The sequence below is a fragment of the Diabrotica undecimpunctata genome, chromosome 1 (genome assembly GCF_040954645.1).
Source record: "Diabrotica undecimpunctata isolate CICGRU chromosome 1, icDiaUnde3, whole genome shotgun sequence".
NCBI lineage: Eukaryota > Metazoa > Arthropoda > Insecta > Coleoptera > Chrysomelidae > Diabrotica > Diabrotica undecimpunctata.
In genome coordinates this window covers 5,173,066-5,191,328 of record NC_092803.1, presented here as the reverse complement: position 1 = coordinate 5,191,328, position 18,263 = coordinate 5,173,066, and the positions used below count along the sequence as shown (strand labels likewise).

Genomic DNA, 18,263 nt, shown 5'->3' with positions numbered 1-18,263 from the left:
TGTATAGAAGAATCCTGAAGATATCATGGACCGAGCATGTAACAAACAACGAAGTCATGAGAAGAATCAACAAAAGAATGGAAGTATTGGAAACCATCAAGACACGAAAGCTGCAATACCTGGGGCATGTTATGCGTAATGAGAGATACAACCTACTTCAATTGATTATACAAGGGAAAATCCAGGGCAAGAGAAGTGTAGGAAGAAGAAGAATCTCATGGTTGCGTAACTTGAGGGAATGGTACAAATGCACATCAATTGAACTATTCAGAGCAGCAGCATCTAAGATCAGAATAGCCATGATGATTGCCAACCTCCGTCGCGAAGATGGCACGTGAAGAAGAAGAAGACCATTTTCGAGAAAAATCCAAAAAATCTCAAATTTTGACCTTTGACCCCTAATAAATTTTGTTCAGCATGAATAAAATGTCAACTGTCAACATGAATAATCTTATAATTCGTTTTTTGCTTTTGAACTATTTTAAATGTATCATACGTGATAATTTTATGTTATGGAATAAAAAACATGTTTAAATAAATACTTAAAAGTGCCTAAACGTATTTATTTAAAATTACTGCTTCTGTTTAAATAGTTAGTTACCAACATTTCAAATCAAAATAAAAAAATCCAACAGCATTTTATACTGATTCTCTCAGATACACTGCGCCCGACGGAAGTTTAAGAAATCGTACGACATCGAAGATTAAAAGCTCACATACATATAACAATGTTTTATTATTCTTTTTATAAAAAAAATTATAGTGTGAAAAATATCGAGATTAAACAAAAATATATTGAAACGGTACTCTTATAGCTATTCCATTAAATATAAACTGGCAGATTTTTCGGACTGCTGTAGATATGGCTGGATTCATTTCGTTTATCACAGGTTGCCAGTTGGTATTCACCGTTTCATGTGTTACTTTTGCTAAAAAAAAAATAAATAAATAAATAAGAATTTCAAAATATCTATATATATAAAAATAAAAGTCTATGATGACAGGTCCCGCTGTAAGTCCAGTAAACTAACAACGCCATCTAGGAAAGAAATATGAACTACCACCATTATTTCAATCACATTTTGTTCTTGAAACGAAACGTTTAATAAATATTACTGCAATAATTATATAATAATAAAATTAAGAATTAATTTTAATAATATTCTTGAGGCAAAATTGTACAGGTTTACAAACAATGTAAAGGTACTCGGTATTTTAGATTTAAAACGTAGCGCCATCTAGTAAAGAAAAGCTGAACTACTCACATCTGACATTTCATTCATACTTTGTTTTTGAAATGATTTCAAATGGTTCAATTAAAAATACTAACAATATTAATTACATATGAAGAGCTTTTTTACAAAACTGCATAAATCCATTTCCAGCTAAAATACATTTTTTGTTGAATTTCGAGAGTTTGGTCTGCCTTAGATCTTGTGTATAAGTCTCATGTGTTAAAAGTTAATATTTCCCACTTAAAATGAGCCTAACAATCACGTTTCTTCCATAAACTTAATTAATCCACTCAAAAACCTTTCACTCTTTTTTATACAAAAATTAACATCTCATTCTTTAGCTAACTATTAAAATTAGTTTTTGTTTTACAAATCTGCATAAATCCTCCGGCCTGCAGAACTATCCCTCTACTATTTTTGTTTGGTTTTAAAAACATCCTCTAGAATTAGATGTTGATTCGTGAAACAAAATATAATATTCGTTAGTTCTATGCAAGAACTATTGCAGATAAAGGTTTCATGGGACGAACCGATAATTAATTTACTCATAATAGGTCGATGGGAGAAATTTAATAAAAAAATTAGCTCAAATCGCTCATATCAAAATTCCACGTTTCGTCTTTTTTGACATAGACATTCTTAGCGTAGATTTACATGATTTAGTGATGCAAGTCAAGTTGCTTACGGCACTTGTATCTATATAGTAGCTCAATATGCAAATAATTCTTTGTCATCAAATCTTGTTGACGCAAAATCGCGTGTCACACCTTTGAAATGCAATCTTACCATTCCTAAACTAGAATTAATAGCTATGGAACTCTTAGTCAAATTGATTGAAAAAGTTATAACGACCTTTACAAGCCGTGTAAAGAATTATTCTATAAACGCATGCTCTCAGCTGGATTAAAGCTAATAACTATAATGCTTTTGTTTCGAATAGAATGGCCAATATTCAGAATCTTAGTAAAAATCTAAAGTCGAGACATATTAGAGGCTTGTATATAAGATCAAACATAGTAATGAAAAAATTAAGGGTACTTTGACACGTAAAGAAATTTCGAACGCTCATGATTTCATTATTAAATCCATTCAGCAACAATATTTTGGAAACTATATAGCACGCTTATTAAAAAAAGAACTCGTCGTAGAAAATTGCTCCCCTTAATCCTTTTTTAGACTTCTCTGGAATTGAACGTGTCGGAGGACGCTTGCAAAATGCAGATATGGACTTTAATAATAAATTCCCTATATGTGTAAATAATCATGTTGTTTCTTTGCTTATTAAAAAAAAATTGTAGATTAGGACACAGCGGTCCTCAAAATGTGTTAGGCGATTTTCGCCTACGATATTGGCCTTTAAGTGTCACCTCGGGGGAACAAATAAGGGTCTAACCACCTTCTGTTATCTCCGGGTGCTCTGTAGAGGGCTTCGAATATCGCAGTCGAGAGCTCCTCTACCCAAGTCCATTTACTGGGTATGGACTTGTAAATATTTATCTTCTGATGGCTTGTCTTGAAAAAGACAAGATATTTCTTACATGACAAAGGTACACCAAGTCGAAATAAAGCATCAGGTCGTGGTCTTCTGAAGGCTTGTCTTGAAAAAGACAAGATATTTCTTACATGACAAAATATAGGTCGAAATAAAACATCAGATTGTAGTTGAATAATATCTCAGCCACAGAATATAATTGGAACAGCAGGAAGCAGCGCCCAAAGAGCACTAAGCTCTCGGAGGGCCCGTGAGGGACTGACCTGAAAATCGCCAATATTTATATGCGCTGTTCAAGCGATAAATAGGGATTTCCAGGTCAAGAGCCAATGGGAAAATTCGAGGCGGGGCGATGCGCATCGAAATGCGTACTAGTCCACAGACTATCGCATTCGATGACATAAGTGGGGTCAAGTATGTTAAACACATTATCAAAAAATGCATTACCTGTTATAGATTCAATGTACAAACCGCCTTCCAACTTATGTCTCCACTCTCCACTATAGAGTTAGAATCTCGCGCGCTTTTTACACTGTAGGTGTAGATTTTGCAGGTCTTCTGTTTATTAGGGCTTCTAGAATATGAAAGTTTCAAACGCTTAAATGTTGTTTTGCAATTTTCGTTTGCATGGCTACAAAAGCCATTCATTTAGAGTTAGTTAGTGAGTTATCTTCTATCGCTTTTTTAGCAACGTTTAAACGATTCATTTTTTGTCAAGGCAATCCCTTGTATATATATATATATATATATATATATATATATTTATATATATATATATATATATATATATATATATATATATATATATATATATGTAAATACTTTTTTCTTTTGGGTGTGGTAGTCAATAAAAAATAGAGCTTTGCTAAGGCTTACTATTTATTCTGAATCCAAGCTTTCGGTGGTTTTTTGCCACCTTTATCAAGGTCCGAATGTAAGATTCGTGGCATAAACAACAACGTTAAATAACATGATAATACTGAAGTTGCAACTAAACTTAAAAATGTTACTGTTAAAAAACACTTTAAAAATTAATAAATACGTTAAAAGTTAAAAACAATATGAAGGACGACAGTCGTCGTTGCAAGCTTGATTTCAGTCACATTTCACGAGCAGAAAGGGATAGGGAGCTATATATATATATATATATATATATATATATATATATATATATATATATATATATATATATATATATATATAGTGGAAGTTTATTCCTTCCCGATTACCTCATTGGGGTGGACTCTGGGAGTCAGCAGTAAAAAGTACCAAGTTTTATTTAGTACACTTAATAAGTAATTTGGTATTGATTTTCAATTAGTTAAATACCGTTTTAACCCATATAGAAGCTATTTAAATTTTCGACCACTTTATGCATTATCTAATGACCCTAATGATTTACAACCACTAACTCCTGGGCATTTCTTAATCGGTACTCCCTTAATCGCATTTCCTGAGATTAATGTTATAAATACGCCTGTTAACAAACTTTCTATCTGGAAGCAAATCTCGAAAATACAGCAATCCTTTTGGAGACATTGGTCTGTTGACTATTTAAATAACCCACAGCATCACCCAAAATGGCTCCTTCTCACCACAGATATGAAAGTAAATGATTGAGTTCTAATCACAATAGAAAACACACCTCCGTTACGGTGGCCTCTAGCAAGAGTGATATAATCAATTAGCAGCAAAGATGAGATGGAAAAGTTAGAATTGTCCGTGTTCATACCGTGATCACTAAGCTGATTCCCCTTCGATTGTCTGAAGCCGATAGCCTTCTGTAGCACTGTAGTTGTTAGGATATTTTCTAGCTGAAGTAATACTTCAACTAGCGTACCCTCCTCCCAGTATGGATACATTTTTGTAGGAAACTTATCTAAGTGTTGCTATGCCACTGGTAGCAAACAATTTCTTATTTCGTAAAGCATTGAAAACTGGTACCCTGGAAGTCCCCGTAAGAATTTACTCAAAAGGGGGTTTTAGCTACCTAATATAAATTTTCCCTGACCGCTGATTGGTGAGGCAATGATAATTTGAAAGTAGTTACGTAGTCAGTGTCACATTGTATCCCAGCTTAGCTGGTCGCGTCTTGATTAGAGTGTTTCAACTCTCGCACATTCGTCAGTATCAAATTGTAACCCAGTTTAGCTGGTCGCTTCTTGGTTAGAGGTTTCAACTCTCGCATATTAGTTAGTGTTAGTTTAGTATTCGATCAAATTCGATGCATTTCTGGTTTAAGAGTTTTAGACTCGCACGTTTTGAGTAAACCTAATTATTGGCTAAATACGTGAGATATTAAAAACTTTGGCTAGATATTCACTTAGTTGTAGTAACAAAGTTAATCATTAAATTACGTATTGTTTAATGCTTGTGTTCTTATTTCCCACGTTAGTGGGTGGTCCTTCGACTTGGAAATAATTACCTTACTTCATCATCATTATCATCATCATCATCATCCAGCCCTTATTTATCACGTCTACTACTGGACATAGGCCTTCCTTAAACTCCTCCATTCTTTGCGATTTTGTGCTCTTTGTTACCAATTTTTGGTGATACGCATGATGTCGTTAGCCCAACTTGTAGGTGGTCTTCTTCTACTACGTTTATCTGCTTTTGGCCTCCAATTTGTGATTTTACTTGTCCACCGTGAATCGTGCATTCTCGCTACATGCCCTGCCCAGTTTCATTTCAGTTCCGCTATGCGTTCCACAACATCAGCAATACTCGTCCTTCTTCGCAGATCTTCGTTTCTTATTCGGTCCCGCAACGTCACTCCCAGCATAGACTTTTTGGGGCTAACTGGTATGTTGGCCCTAAGTGTGTCTCGCAGTTTTTTAAAGGCTGCCGACGCTAGACTAATTCGTCTTTGGATTTCGCATGTTTGGTTATCCAAACATGCGAATACTCCACCAGTTCTACCACTTTATCTTAAATAGTTAAATGATTATTGGGACCATATTTATCATAAACGTAGTTTTGGTCAAGTTCATTCTGAGGCCCACCTTTGAACATGCATTACTTTACTTAGTACGTTCTAAATGGTAGTAACATCGCCATCCTAATTTGTGGAACAAATCTTCCGTTTATTTCTACCAGTGCCCATCTACATAAAGCTAACTTTTTTTAAAATCATTCACAGACAATTTTTGGTATGGCTGAATGTGGTATGGGTACATATGGTATCTCGAGAGAATTTTCTGAATAGATCCTAATAGAACTAATGCCTTACTGTCTTAAAATATTATGGATGCTTCTTCTTCTTTTTATGTAGATATGACTTTGTCTATTTTTGAATGTGCCTCCAGTAAATATATTATGACAAGTTGGTTTGTCTCCTTATTTTGTGTCTCTTTAATTTTGCTCATAGTTGTATTTAACTTAGTCTTTATATTAACAAAATATATAGTTCAACAGTCATTAGAAGTCAACATAAAGCTCTTTAAATTGCTACAGTTTTTTTTGATTAGAAATGAATCATTTTATATTACACTTTTCGGTTTGTAAGAAATCTCTCTTCTCTTTGTCAACCATTTTCCATCCACTCCTGAATGTAGGTCTCTCCCAATTGCTTCCATCTTTCTCTATCTTGCGCCAATCTAATCCACTGTTTGCCTGCCACTGCTCTTATGTCATCTACCCATCTTTTTTGAGGTCTTCCCATGCTTCTTGTTGTCGTCCTTCGTCTCCATTCTAGAATTCTCCGTGTCCACCTGTTGTCATTATATCGGGCTATGTGACCTGCCCAGCGCGATTTCATTTTTGTAATTTCTTCCACAATATCCCTAATCTTCGTTCTACGTCTTATCGTGGTATTTCTAATCTTGTCTCTTAGTGATATTCCAAGCATGATTCGTTCCATTGCTCTTTGCGTTGTTTCTGATTTTTTAGCAGATTTTTTGGTAAGAGCTACTGTCTCCAAGCCGTAGGTACAAACTGGTAGTATGCATGTGTTATACACCTTTTTCTGTAAGTTTTCAGGAATAGAGGTGTTTTTCAAGATATATGCTAGTCTGCCGAAAGCGCCCCATGCCCGTTGTGTTCTTCTTTTAATTTCAGCATCTTGATTTGGTTTTCCTAGTTTGATGACATGACCTAGGTATACATAATGTTCAACATTTTATATGGTGTGGTTTTGTATTATTATATTTGTCTGGTCTCGGCTTAGTATTTTTGTTTTGCTGTAGTTCATTTTTAAGCCTACCGCTCCTGAAACTGCATTTAATTGTTGTAACATTACATTTAGTTCTTGGATATTATCGGCTAATAAAACTATGTCATCTGCGAATCTCAAGTGGTTTAAGTATGATCCGTCGACGTTGATACCCTTGTTGTTCCATTTTAGTTTCTTAAACATGTCTTCTAGAGCAAGGGTAAATAGTTTGGGAGAGATGGTGTCTCCTTGTCTTACTCCCCGTTGTAGTCTTATGGGATTAGTTTTTGTGCTTTCGTTTCATATATGTTTTTAATTATGTTAGTGTATCTTGAATCTATACGTGCATTTTCTAGAGATTCAATCACTGCCCATAATTCGATGGAATCGAATGCTTTATGGAAATTGACGAACGCCATATGAATTGGAACATTACACTCGGTGCATTTTTCTATCAGTGTTCTTACGGTGTGCAAGTGGTCTATACTACTAAAATGTTTTCTGAATCCAGCCTGCTCGATAGGTTGATAGAAATCGAGCTTATGTGTTAGGCGGTTGGTTATGATTTTAGTTAGTAATTTATATAGATGTGATAGCAAGGATATTGGTCGATAATTCTCGATGTTTGCTTTGTCTCCTTTCTTGAATAGTAGAATGACTTCGGAGTTGTACCATTCTTGAGGATCTTTCCTTCATCAATTACTTTATTAAATAAAATATTCATTATCTGTTCCATTTTTCTGTCACCAATTTTCAACTTTTCAACTGTAATTTTATCTTCTCCTGGACATTTATTCGTTTTTAGTTGATTTAGGGCCATTCGTATTTCATAGTCGGTTATGTCCGGTATTTCTTCTGAGCCGGTGTTAATTATTGTTCGTTCAGTACGTCGTTGTTGTGGTTGTGGAGTATAATTTAGTGTAGAATTTTTCAATGGCCTCGCTTATTTCCTTTCTGTCTCGGACGGTGACGTTTTTCTCGTTTTTTATTTCTATGATTTTTGTTATGCCGCTTGAGTTTTTTGCTTTCAGTACTTTCATATTGAAGTTATCTTGTATTATATCTTTTATTAGATTGTTGGTATAGTTTCTATGATCGTTCCTAATTTCTTTCTTCACGTTTTTGTTTAAACTTTTGAAGCTGTCCGAAGTTCGATCTGTTCTGTTTCGTCTTTCTTGGAGTAGTTTAATTGTATTAGGTTGGAGTTTAGATGTTTTGGCTGTTTTCGTGTTTGAGCATATTTTCTAAACCGATGTTGTTACAGTTACTTTTATTTGATTGGCTAGTCCGTTTATATCCATTTGTTTCAGTGTCTCTATTGATTTTAGTCTTGTGCTTAGCTCTTTTTGGTATTCCGTTTGTTTTTGAAACAGGACATCGGTGGTTGGGTATCATTCTCGTTTAATGAGTTTGTTTCGTTCTACTCTCGTCTGTATTTTAATATTCGCACTAACCAATATATGGTCACTCTCGGTATAGAATTTATTTAGTACTGTCACGTCGGTGCATACGTTTTTGTTATTGGAGAGTATGTAGTCTATTTTGTTCTTAGTTTTCTTGTCTGGGCTGATCCATGTCCATTTACAATGTTTAGATTTTTTAAAGAAAGTGTTAAGACAAAATAAATTTTCGTTGTTTAAGTAGTTGTACCCCTTGTATCTCTTACCCCTTTCGTTCCTGTTGTCCAGCCCAAAGCGACCGATATATTGTGTGTCGCCCTCTTCTTTTGTTCCAGTTTTTGCATTAAAATCTCCTGTGATTTTTCTTGGTTCCTTGCTGTTGTCAGATCCTCGTAAAATGATTCAGCTTCCTCGTCTGTTGAGTTTCCTGTCGGTGCATATTCGTGTATTATCTGTAAGCTGTATCTGCTGTTCAAAGCGATGATAAGATATATGACTCTGTTTGATAATGCACAGAACTTCGTTACTTTATAGGGAGCTCGTTTGTTTATCAGGAACGCTACACCGCCTATGTGATGGTTTTCTAAGAAATACGACAAGAAAAAGCATTCTACAAAAATTACTATATTTAACAAAAAATAAAAATTTAATTATTCAAACAACCAATCATAAGGTACCCTCGACGCCACAGCATTAATTAGAAGACCAGCAATACTTTGAACAGTTGTTTTAATGGTTGGATTCATTTCTTCTACTACGGCCCTCCACTCGGTGTTAGCGACGTCGTGGGTGGATTTAGCTAAAAAGGATCAAAACCATTTTATTCTATTTCCTACTTCTACTACAGTGCTATATAGATAGTCTAGAGAGAAGTCTAATACAAAGAGAAGAGTGAAGAGAGCTGTGCTAATAGCTAATTAAGATAAAATATGACGAATGATAATGCTATTTGTAAAGAGATCGATAAAAGAAAATGAACAGCTGATTGAAAAAATGGTTAAATAAATTTTATCCAATAAAGAAAAATGTATTTTAGGATTTATAGAAATTTTAAATTTTTAATAAAATTATTTGTTTACCCTTGCAATTCAAAGACAGCACCCCCAATAAGACAATCGTCGTCGTTTCCCAGCGACCAGGATATATGTAGAACAACCTATACATACGCTCTTCTTAATTTTCAATCCTAATACAGTAGGCGCCAGTTATGAAGATCCAGCGCAAATCCTTATTTTCGTACGGATTCGATCTGAGCGCCTTGTTTACATATTTATCCATGCTGTCAGTAGTGCAGCGGTAACTATTCGGTGCCATTAATTATATAAAAACCATAATCGCGCAAATATACTATTTGAGAGGCTTAGGGGTAGGCGGACGGAATAGGGCAGGCGGACGGAATGGGGCAGGCGGACGGAATGGGGTAGCAGGGCGAAATGAAGATTGGTATTTTTTAGTATCAATGACGTGCTGCAGCCAGCGGCGATAATTAACATAATCAGTGTAGTGGAAGTGAAGATCAGTAGCCATGTTTTTTTAGTTCTCTTGCCATTAACAACGTAAAACTATCGTTGTTAGGTTTTTCGCTTATAATTTGTAACTGGTAGAGATTTTATGACCAAGGTAAGTTGCACTTGCTTGTTTTTTTTACAATGTTAGTTGGTAATACTTGGATGTTTATTTAGCTTTCGTTTATTGTAGGTAAACGTTTTCTTACCCGTCGTTTTTGAGTGACCCTAGCTTGTTCAAATAAATCGTGTGTTTTGTGCGGTATGAGGAAGTACCCCGTTCCGCCCCACAATATTTTTATTAAACAGGAAGTCTATATTAGCTTTGCAACCATTTTTCTTTTATTTTCGATGGTTCGAGTATATAAAAGGAAGACGATTAGACAGTCATGGTTTGCTGAGACTATGAATAATGCTGTCAAAACGGTTATATCTGGTTAATTAGGTTATTTGAAGGCTTCAAATCAATTTAATGTTCACTAAAGTACCCTAGAGAGATATGTTAAGAAGTAAAGGAAAGATCCACAGTACCATATTGACAAAACAGCAGGAAAATTTCAGGCAGACCCTGAAAACAATTCCAAAATCATAGCTTGTAAGGGCAAGGGACAAGTCTGCTCACTAACTTCGGCCGAAAGGGATGAAACCGTAACTATCCTTATTTGCATGTTTCCGAGTAAAGCATACATGCCTCCAATGTTAATTTTTCATAGCAAAAAAAGAGTTTGAGCTGGAATTACCTCCAGAAAGTTAGCTTGAGGTGTACAATACAGCAGAGTTGATTTAAAAAGTTCGTGATATTTTCTAATGAAAATAAGAACTTTTCGGTTCTTCTTAGATTTGATGGACACTTAACTAAGACAAAGGGCCGTAAGCTTATAGACCACCACATTGTTCGTATAAACTTCAGTCATTGAATCTATCCTTTATGAAACATTTAAATCTTTTTTAAATTGAAGAACTTTGATAGTGGCTACATAGCAACACAGGGAAAGTCGTAACGTTGTTTCAAATTTCAACGCTTTTTGGATTAGCCTTTATCAAAAGTGCTACTATGGAGACTGCGATGAGTTATTGGTTTTAAAGCTACAGAGATTTATCTAACAGACGCATCTTTTTTGAAGGAGTGTGACTTTCTTCCAGCAGACACAATTGACATTGAACAAGCTGCTGTACCTTCATCAAAAGAGATGATCTCATTGGAAAAAGAACAATTGGAATCATCTTTGATAAGCATGCCTATTGAAAAGCACAATCTTTCACCTTTGAGTGATAATAGTGAATTAAATGAAATTCGAACTATGATAGCAGTATGGCTAAAGAGGTCCGATTTGATGATGCCGTTAATCCCACTCTTAGTTGCTTCTAAGTGATGACCGCCAAGATTTACTCTGCATTTACCGTCGTTTCACCTTAAATAAAAATGCCTTTTCCAAAAGTCCAAGGAAGTAAAAAAAGAACAACTCAAAGAAGAGAGAAGACGAAATCGTAAACGAAATACAAACGAAAGTTGGAGGATACAATACAAGAGAAAGAAGAAAAGATTATCGCTAAAAAAAACAGGGCAAGGAAGAGACTATTTAAGATTGAAATTCAAAATAAGATTGGAAAAGCTAAGGTAATTAGTCAAAAGAAGAATGGGAAAACCAAGCAGCCAAAGAAATAAGAAAATAAAACTAAAAATAGCGATTTGGATGAATGTTCGGATTGCAAATGTTTGTACTGCGGTGATTTCTATTCTAAATCTTTAGAGGGCTGGCTTGTTTGTTCCCTTTGGAGAAAATGGGCCTACAATTTCTGCGTGCGCATAAGTGGACAGCGATGACGATGAGGCTATACTCATGTGCGAACATTGCCAATAAGATTAATTTTATCAACTTTTATTACCAACATAAAATGTTTTTTCAACTATATTTAATAATTAGACTTAATAATTGCACTTAAGATGATGTTTGTTTTATTATTCTTGTAATGACTACCCCGTTGTGTCCCTGTTTAGGAGTAGAACGTAGCAATTGACATTGTTTAATATTTTTAATAACAAACTTCTATTTTTGTTCTTATAAAAAAATAATATTGTAATATAATTTTAACCTTACAATGAGTTTATATAAAAATGTGCAGCTTAAATTATTGATCTTAATTTTAAAAGCTAATTTCGACTTAGTACCCTATTCCACCCCGCCTTTCACTAATTATCATTTGGTAATTAAAAAAATGAATATATTTACTTATATAACATATTGTTCAATAAGTCTAAACATATTGTAATGTCTGTAGATGATGTAACTTTGATGGACCGAACTGTAGGAGATATCACAGAACTGTATGTGGAACTTAAAGAAAACGCAAAAGAAATAGATCTAGCCGTCAACGTAGATAAAACTAAAATCCTAATACAAACAAAAAAGAGGCGAACCTTGCAAAATTTGACAATAGACGAGGCCACTATTGGAGTTAACATCTTACATACTTGGGAGTACAGATAACTAAGGACGGCGTCGAGGAAAAGGAAATAGAATAATAATATTGCTTGAAACCAGAGCATACTTTTTTCTGACGCAGGTGTTTGGATCTAGAAACATCCATAGATCTTTTTCTTGTTTATCATTTTCCATCCATTCCTGACTGTAGGTCTCTTCCAATTGCTTCTATCTTTCTCTATCTTGCGCCAATTTATTCCACTGTTTGCTTGCAAGTGCTCTGATGTCATCTACTCATCTCTCTCGAGGTCTTTCCATGCTTCTTGTTGTCCTCCTTGGTCTAGGATTCTAGGATTCTCCGTGTCCACCTGTTATCATTATATCTTGCTGTGTGACTGGCCCAGCGCCATTTTATTTTTGTAATTTCTTCCAAGATATCATTGATCTTTGTTCTATGTCTTATCCCGATGTTTTTAATCTTGTCTATCAGTGATGTCCCAATCATGTTTTGCGTTATTTCTAGTTTTTTAGCAGATTTGCTAACTCATAGATACAAACTAATAGTATGCATGTATTATAACTTTTTCTTTAAGTTTATAAGATTGGAGTATATGCTAGTTTACCGAAAGCGGCCTATCTCAATTGTGTAATTCTTTTAATTTCAGCGTCTTGATTTGGTTTACCCAGTGTGATGACATGTGTCCAGGTACACATAATGTTTCTTCTGTGGTATGGTTTTGTATTGTTATATTTGTTTGGTCCTCACTTTACTTAAATATTTTGTTTTACTGTAATTCATTTTTAATCCTACCGCTCCGGAAGCTTCATTTATTTTAAAAGAGTTTCTCGGTTTCTCGAATTGAACAATTAAATGTTAATGTGAAGTGATTAAAAAGCAATAAATTAATAATAGACTTGAGAACAAAAAACTAATCAAATTTCAGTATCAAGTTAAAAAAAATGCACTAATTTATTTATAATGTTTCCAACGGAATGAAATTATCCCTCTCTCTCTCTCTCTCTCTCTCTCTCTCTCTCTCTCTCTCTACAGTTCTGCAGTAGTCATCGTGATGTCCTGTATTGACCGTCTCCAAAGATCTCTGTCATTTCTTTTAACTCATGCATAGGTCTTTTGCATATTTTTGTAATTTGGTCAATCCATCTTATCGGGGATCTTCTTTATGATCTTCACCCTTCTATATTTCCCTGGATAATAAATCTTTTCTATGTTTTCTACGTCTGCTTTCATAACGTGTCCAAAGTGTTCAAAGTAATTGTTGAAGATGCTGCAGGCAAAGGAATTTGCTGGAGAGGCGTTTGTTGAACTTTAGTTCATTTAACAGTCTCCGAAATGCGCAACATTCTTCTACAACAGATCATTTCAGTGGCGTATATCTTTCTTCTTTCCACTTATCTTTATGTTTAACTGCAGATCAAATATTTGACTTTTGTTTTCAACCAGTAGTTTGAGATCAATCAACTCTTCTTGACTATTTGCAAGAAAGGCTGTGTCATCTGCAGACCGTAGATTGTTTATTTTTAAACATTTATTGAGATGCCTGTTTCAGTTTTGAAATTTTATATAACGGTTAAAATATTAACAGATCTTTTGCTAGTTTTGATTCTCCCTGTATAGTTAGCCAAGATTTTCACTTGCGAAAACCCAGACACTATCAAACTAGTAAACGGTTGTTAATACAATGTTGCAAAGAATAGATGTTCATTCATATATTGTTGTGAACAATAAAGCATAGAAAAATGAGTGTATTTCAACAAGTAAAAAACAATTTGATAACTAACCGACATTTTTTAGGGAGACAAGTTTCATCTGGCAAATAAGACAGTCATGCCTTATTTATGGCATACCAATCCAATATTTTATGGTTACTGTATATTGAAGAAGAAGTCGTTTTAATGTATTATCGTTATTGTAGATTTTGTTCAGTCGTCAGGACATTGCTTGTAATGCCATATTTTGTTACAGAGCAAGTAAAGCAATTTTATTCCGGTTTCTTCTGCAGCTTTAAGCATTTATGCTGTTAGTCTTATTTCATTCTCGGTTATATTAGGTTATTTCTTAATTTCTTCAGGGGTTTGGTGAACAAGTTAGTGGTGTTGATCATCGTTATATAGATCCCGGGAATATAATCTAAATGCCTCATGCCATCTCCATGCCATGTTCTTAAGGTTCCTGTGTGGTCTTTAATGGGCCAAGTTCCGGCTTTAAATTTTCTTATTATGTAGCGTATTTTTTATTATATATTTGATTTACCTCGGGGTTCTAACAATCTATGTACTTGCTTGGGTACATTGAGCGAAATGGTATAAAATAAAGTATATTTTTTTTAAGTCTAAAAGTCCACGATGAGTTTTTCTATGATCCATTTTCGATGAGATAATCACGTCTGCATTTTATGGAAAAAGGTATCAAACAGTTGCAGCAGCTGTAAATGATATTGAAAGTGTAGTGATTACCAATAGTGCAGAAATAGATTTGGTGATAATTCGACTAAATGTTGACTACCAAACGGATGAGGAGGTGTCCAATGAAGATGATTTGATAACAACCTAAATTCCTAACGACGTTCCTAGAGAACTTGAAGTCATTGTTGACGAGTCTGAAGATAAGGATGACTATAGAACGATGGATGATCCTAACTATAATAATTTTCATAATAGAGATGACCCGGATGAAACACATGATGACATGGCACTGTCGAAACGAATAAAATCATCAAAGAGGGAACTGACAGCTAACAAATTTTCAAAAAAGAAGTTACTGAAGAATCCCGGAGATCCCAAGCGGAGTCATAAAACGGTGAATACGTTCATGAATGGTACCAATGGAAGCTATAAAGAAATGTAAAGGGTAAGTTATTTGATGATGAAACTGTAAATTATATTGTGGAATAAGCCAATCTGTACGCAACAACCTCCAATAATCATAATTTTAAAATTACAAAAGATCAAAATTTTTATTAGAATTTTTATTTTTACCGAGTATCATAATTGACCCCATGAAAGGATATATTGACATTTGGATCTGAATGTTACATCTATTTCCAACGCAATGAGCAGAGGTTTATATAAATTAAGTTATATACATTTAGCAGACAATACTAAACTCAACAAAATTGATAAAATGTTTAATCTATGACCGCTTATGGATTTACTGAATGCTAAGTTTGAACAATGGGACATTTTTCATGAAAATTTATCCATCCATGAGGCAATGCTCAAAATATCGCCACCAGTTGGCAAAGTAATTCATTAAATCAAAACCCATACGTTTTGGCTACAAAGATTGCCTGTTGTGCAGTTCTACTGGCTACTGTTATGTTTTGATACGTACTGCGGAGAGTAGAGCCTTCAGCCAGCGAAGAACAGATGAATCAGAAAAAGTCTAAACTGCCACTAGGATCACAAGTTGTTTTAGACCTCCTGTACTATTACAGTACCAAATGATCAGATAATATCTTTCGATAATTATTTTGCGAGTTATAAACTTTTAGTGACATTGAAACAAAAAAATATTAGAGCTACGGTCACAGTTCGTGATAATCGTATCAAAAAATGTTTTCTTATACAAGGCAAAGAAATGAAGAGAAAGAGTTGTGAATCTTATGATCATTGCTACGATTAAGAAAGCTCTATATTATTTGTAAGATGGAACGACAACAGTGCTGTAACCATGGGTATTAATTATGATAACATAGAGCCTCTTGCACAAGTAAAGCGTCGGTGTGCAAAATAGAAAGAAAAAGTAGCAGTGTCACAAACTCAGTTATTCAAATCCTGCAATTTATTAATGTGGGGTAAATAATTACAGAATCGGCATCTACAGAAAAAAATGGAGGTGGGTACTCTTTACCCATATGATAAATGTGACAGTTATCAATGCGTGGAAACTAAATAGAATTAGAAATAAAAATGACAAAATAGATTTGCTACTATTTTAAAGAAATATTATCCGCCATTACTGCAGAGTTTTCAACAAAGCCATACTCCTCTATAAAACCACGAACTATTGAAGATGTCGCTAATGCCACATAAGAGTTAGATGGATGTGTGAAAAATGAAATATAACTCTTTACACTGAGCAGAGAGGGTGTTTCAAAATATTTCACTCGTAATTATTTATGTGTTTTTTATGTATACCTATGTATGTATTTTTATTAAATGTTTTCTTGGTATGTATGCATTTTATGTTCAACATTGCTATTGGTTATATACAAATTTGTTTTATATATTTTATACTGATTGTTCTGGTATACCTGATTAAGTACAGCTTTTTTTTTTCAAAAACCAAATTTATAAAATATTTTTTAATATAATTATGGTCATAATTAAGAGCAACTACTAAAGTATTTAGGTATTTTATAGTTTTTCTTTTGGCGGTGTTGCCATTAATGGGTTAATTACTATTTAAATGGAAATAGCCACAATAAAAGGTTAAAGAAGTTGATTGACGTTTCAATTTCCACTTCGGAAATCGTTCTCAAAATACAAACTAATGTTCCAAAGTGGAAATTGAAACGTCAATAAACTTACTTTAACCTTCAATTGTGGCTTATTTCCATTTGAATAGTAATTACTTTAAAATATCACAAGAAATCACACTTGAACAAAATCTGCATGGAAATAGAAGGGCATAAATCCAAAACTGAGACCAGAGACATGTTTAAAAAAATAAAGCAGATAACACGTTCCTTTACACCAAACTACCTTGCTATCAAAGATGATAACGGAACTCTACTCACTTCTAAAAAAGATATTTTACACAGATGGAAAGAATACTGTGGACGACTGATGATGCAGGAAAGCACAGACGCCCCATCACAACAAGAAGATGCCAGTTTTGTGACGGAACCTGAGGTACTCAAAAGTGAAGTTGAAGCAGCAATTATGAGGCAAAAAAGTCAGAAAGCTGCCGGTCCAGATAACATACCTATTGAAATGATTTGGGCCCTAGATGACGTTGGAGTGGATATAATACATCAAATTTGTCAAAAAGTGTGGGAGACAGGTAAATGGCCTGAGGACTGGACACAATCACTATATATTCCCATACATAAAAAGGGAGCGAAAGATTTATGTAGCAACTATCGCACAATTGCTCTAATTGCGCATTGCAGTAAGATATTCTTACACATAATTCTCGAGAGGATAAAGCCCTTTTTACTACCTAACATTGCGGAGGAACAAGCAGGATTGTAGAAAAATCCAGAGAATTCAACATCACAACATATTTGTGCTTCATAGATTATAGTAAAGCTTTCGATTTGGTCAACTGGAGTAAAATGTGGTAGGTTTTGTCTGAAATGGGAGTCCCCAATCATCTGATACTGCTAATTAAAAGCCTGTACAATAACAATTATGCCAGAGTTAGAATAAATGGGGAACTAACCGATAGTTTCAGGGTCACAAAGGGCGTGAGACAAGGCTGCATACTAAGCCCAATTCTATTTAACATCTATGGTGAATGGATAATGCGGAAAGCTACTAAGGACTGGAACGGAGGCATCACCATTGGCGGGAAGAAGATTTGCAACTTGAGATATGCAGATGATACTAGTATACTCGCTAGTTCTAAAGCTGAATTGATTCACCTGCTACAACGGATAGAAGACGTAAGCTTAACGATGGGCCTTAAAATAAACAGAGATAAAACGAGAATCATGATAATTGACAGAGCTAACAACAATCAAAATCATCTGGTCATGATAAACAATATCGCTGTTGTAGATAAATTTGTGTATCTGGGCTCATTAATAACCAACAAAGGAGGCTGTACTGAAGAAATAAAGCGGCGGTCAGCAATCGCAAAAAGCGCTATGGCAAAATTAACAAAAATTTGGAAAAGCCATGAAATAACTACCGATACAAAAATGAGACTATTAAGAAGTCTAGTTTTTCCAGTTTTTACTTATGCATCGGAATGCTGGACTCTTACTGAGAAAGACAAAAAGAACATAGATGTATTTGAGATGTACTGCTGGAGACGAATGCTGAGAATACCATGGGTGGCCCGAAGAACAAATGAATCCATACTGGA

The 18,263-nt window shown here is 34.5% G+C and overlaps 1 protein-coding gene across 2 annotated transcripts in view; it reads right to left on the bottom strand.

Moving 5' to 3' along the window:
- Positions 1–717: 717 nt before the first annotated feature.
- Positions 718–18,263, bottom strand: part of LOC140444376 (circadian clock-controlled protein daywake-like) — a 46,050-nt gene continuing 28,504 nt past the window's right edge. Inside the window, exon 5 of one of the 2 annotated variants that reach the window (XM_072536132.1) lies at positions 718–929. In XM_072536132.1, coding sequence (XP_072392233.1) covers positions 781–929 — 149 coding nt within the window. In that variant the 3' untranslated portion in view covers positions 718–780. Of the gene's footprint in view, positions 930–8,888; positions 9,080–18,263 lie in introns of those variants that run through there. The other variant, XM_072536128.1, reaches the window with a different exon arrangement.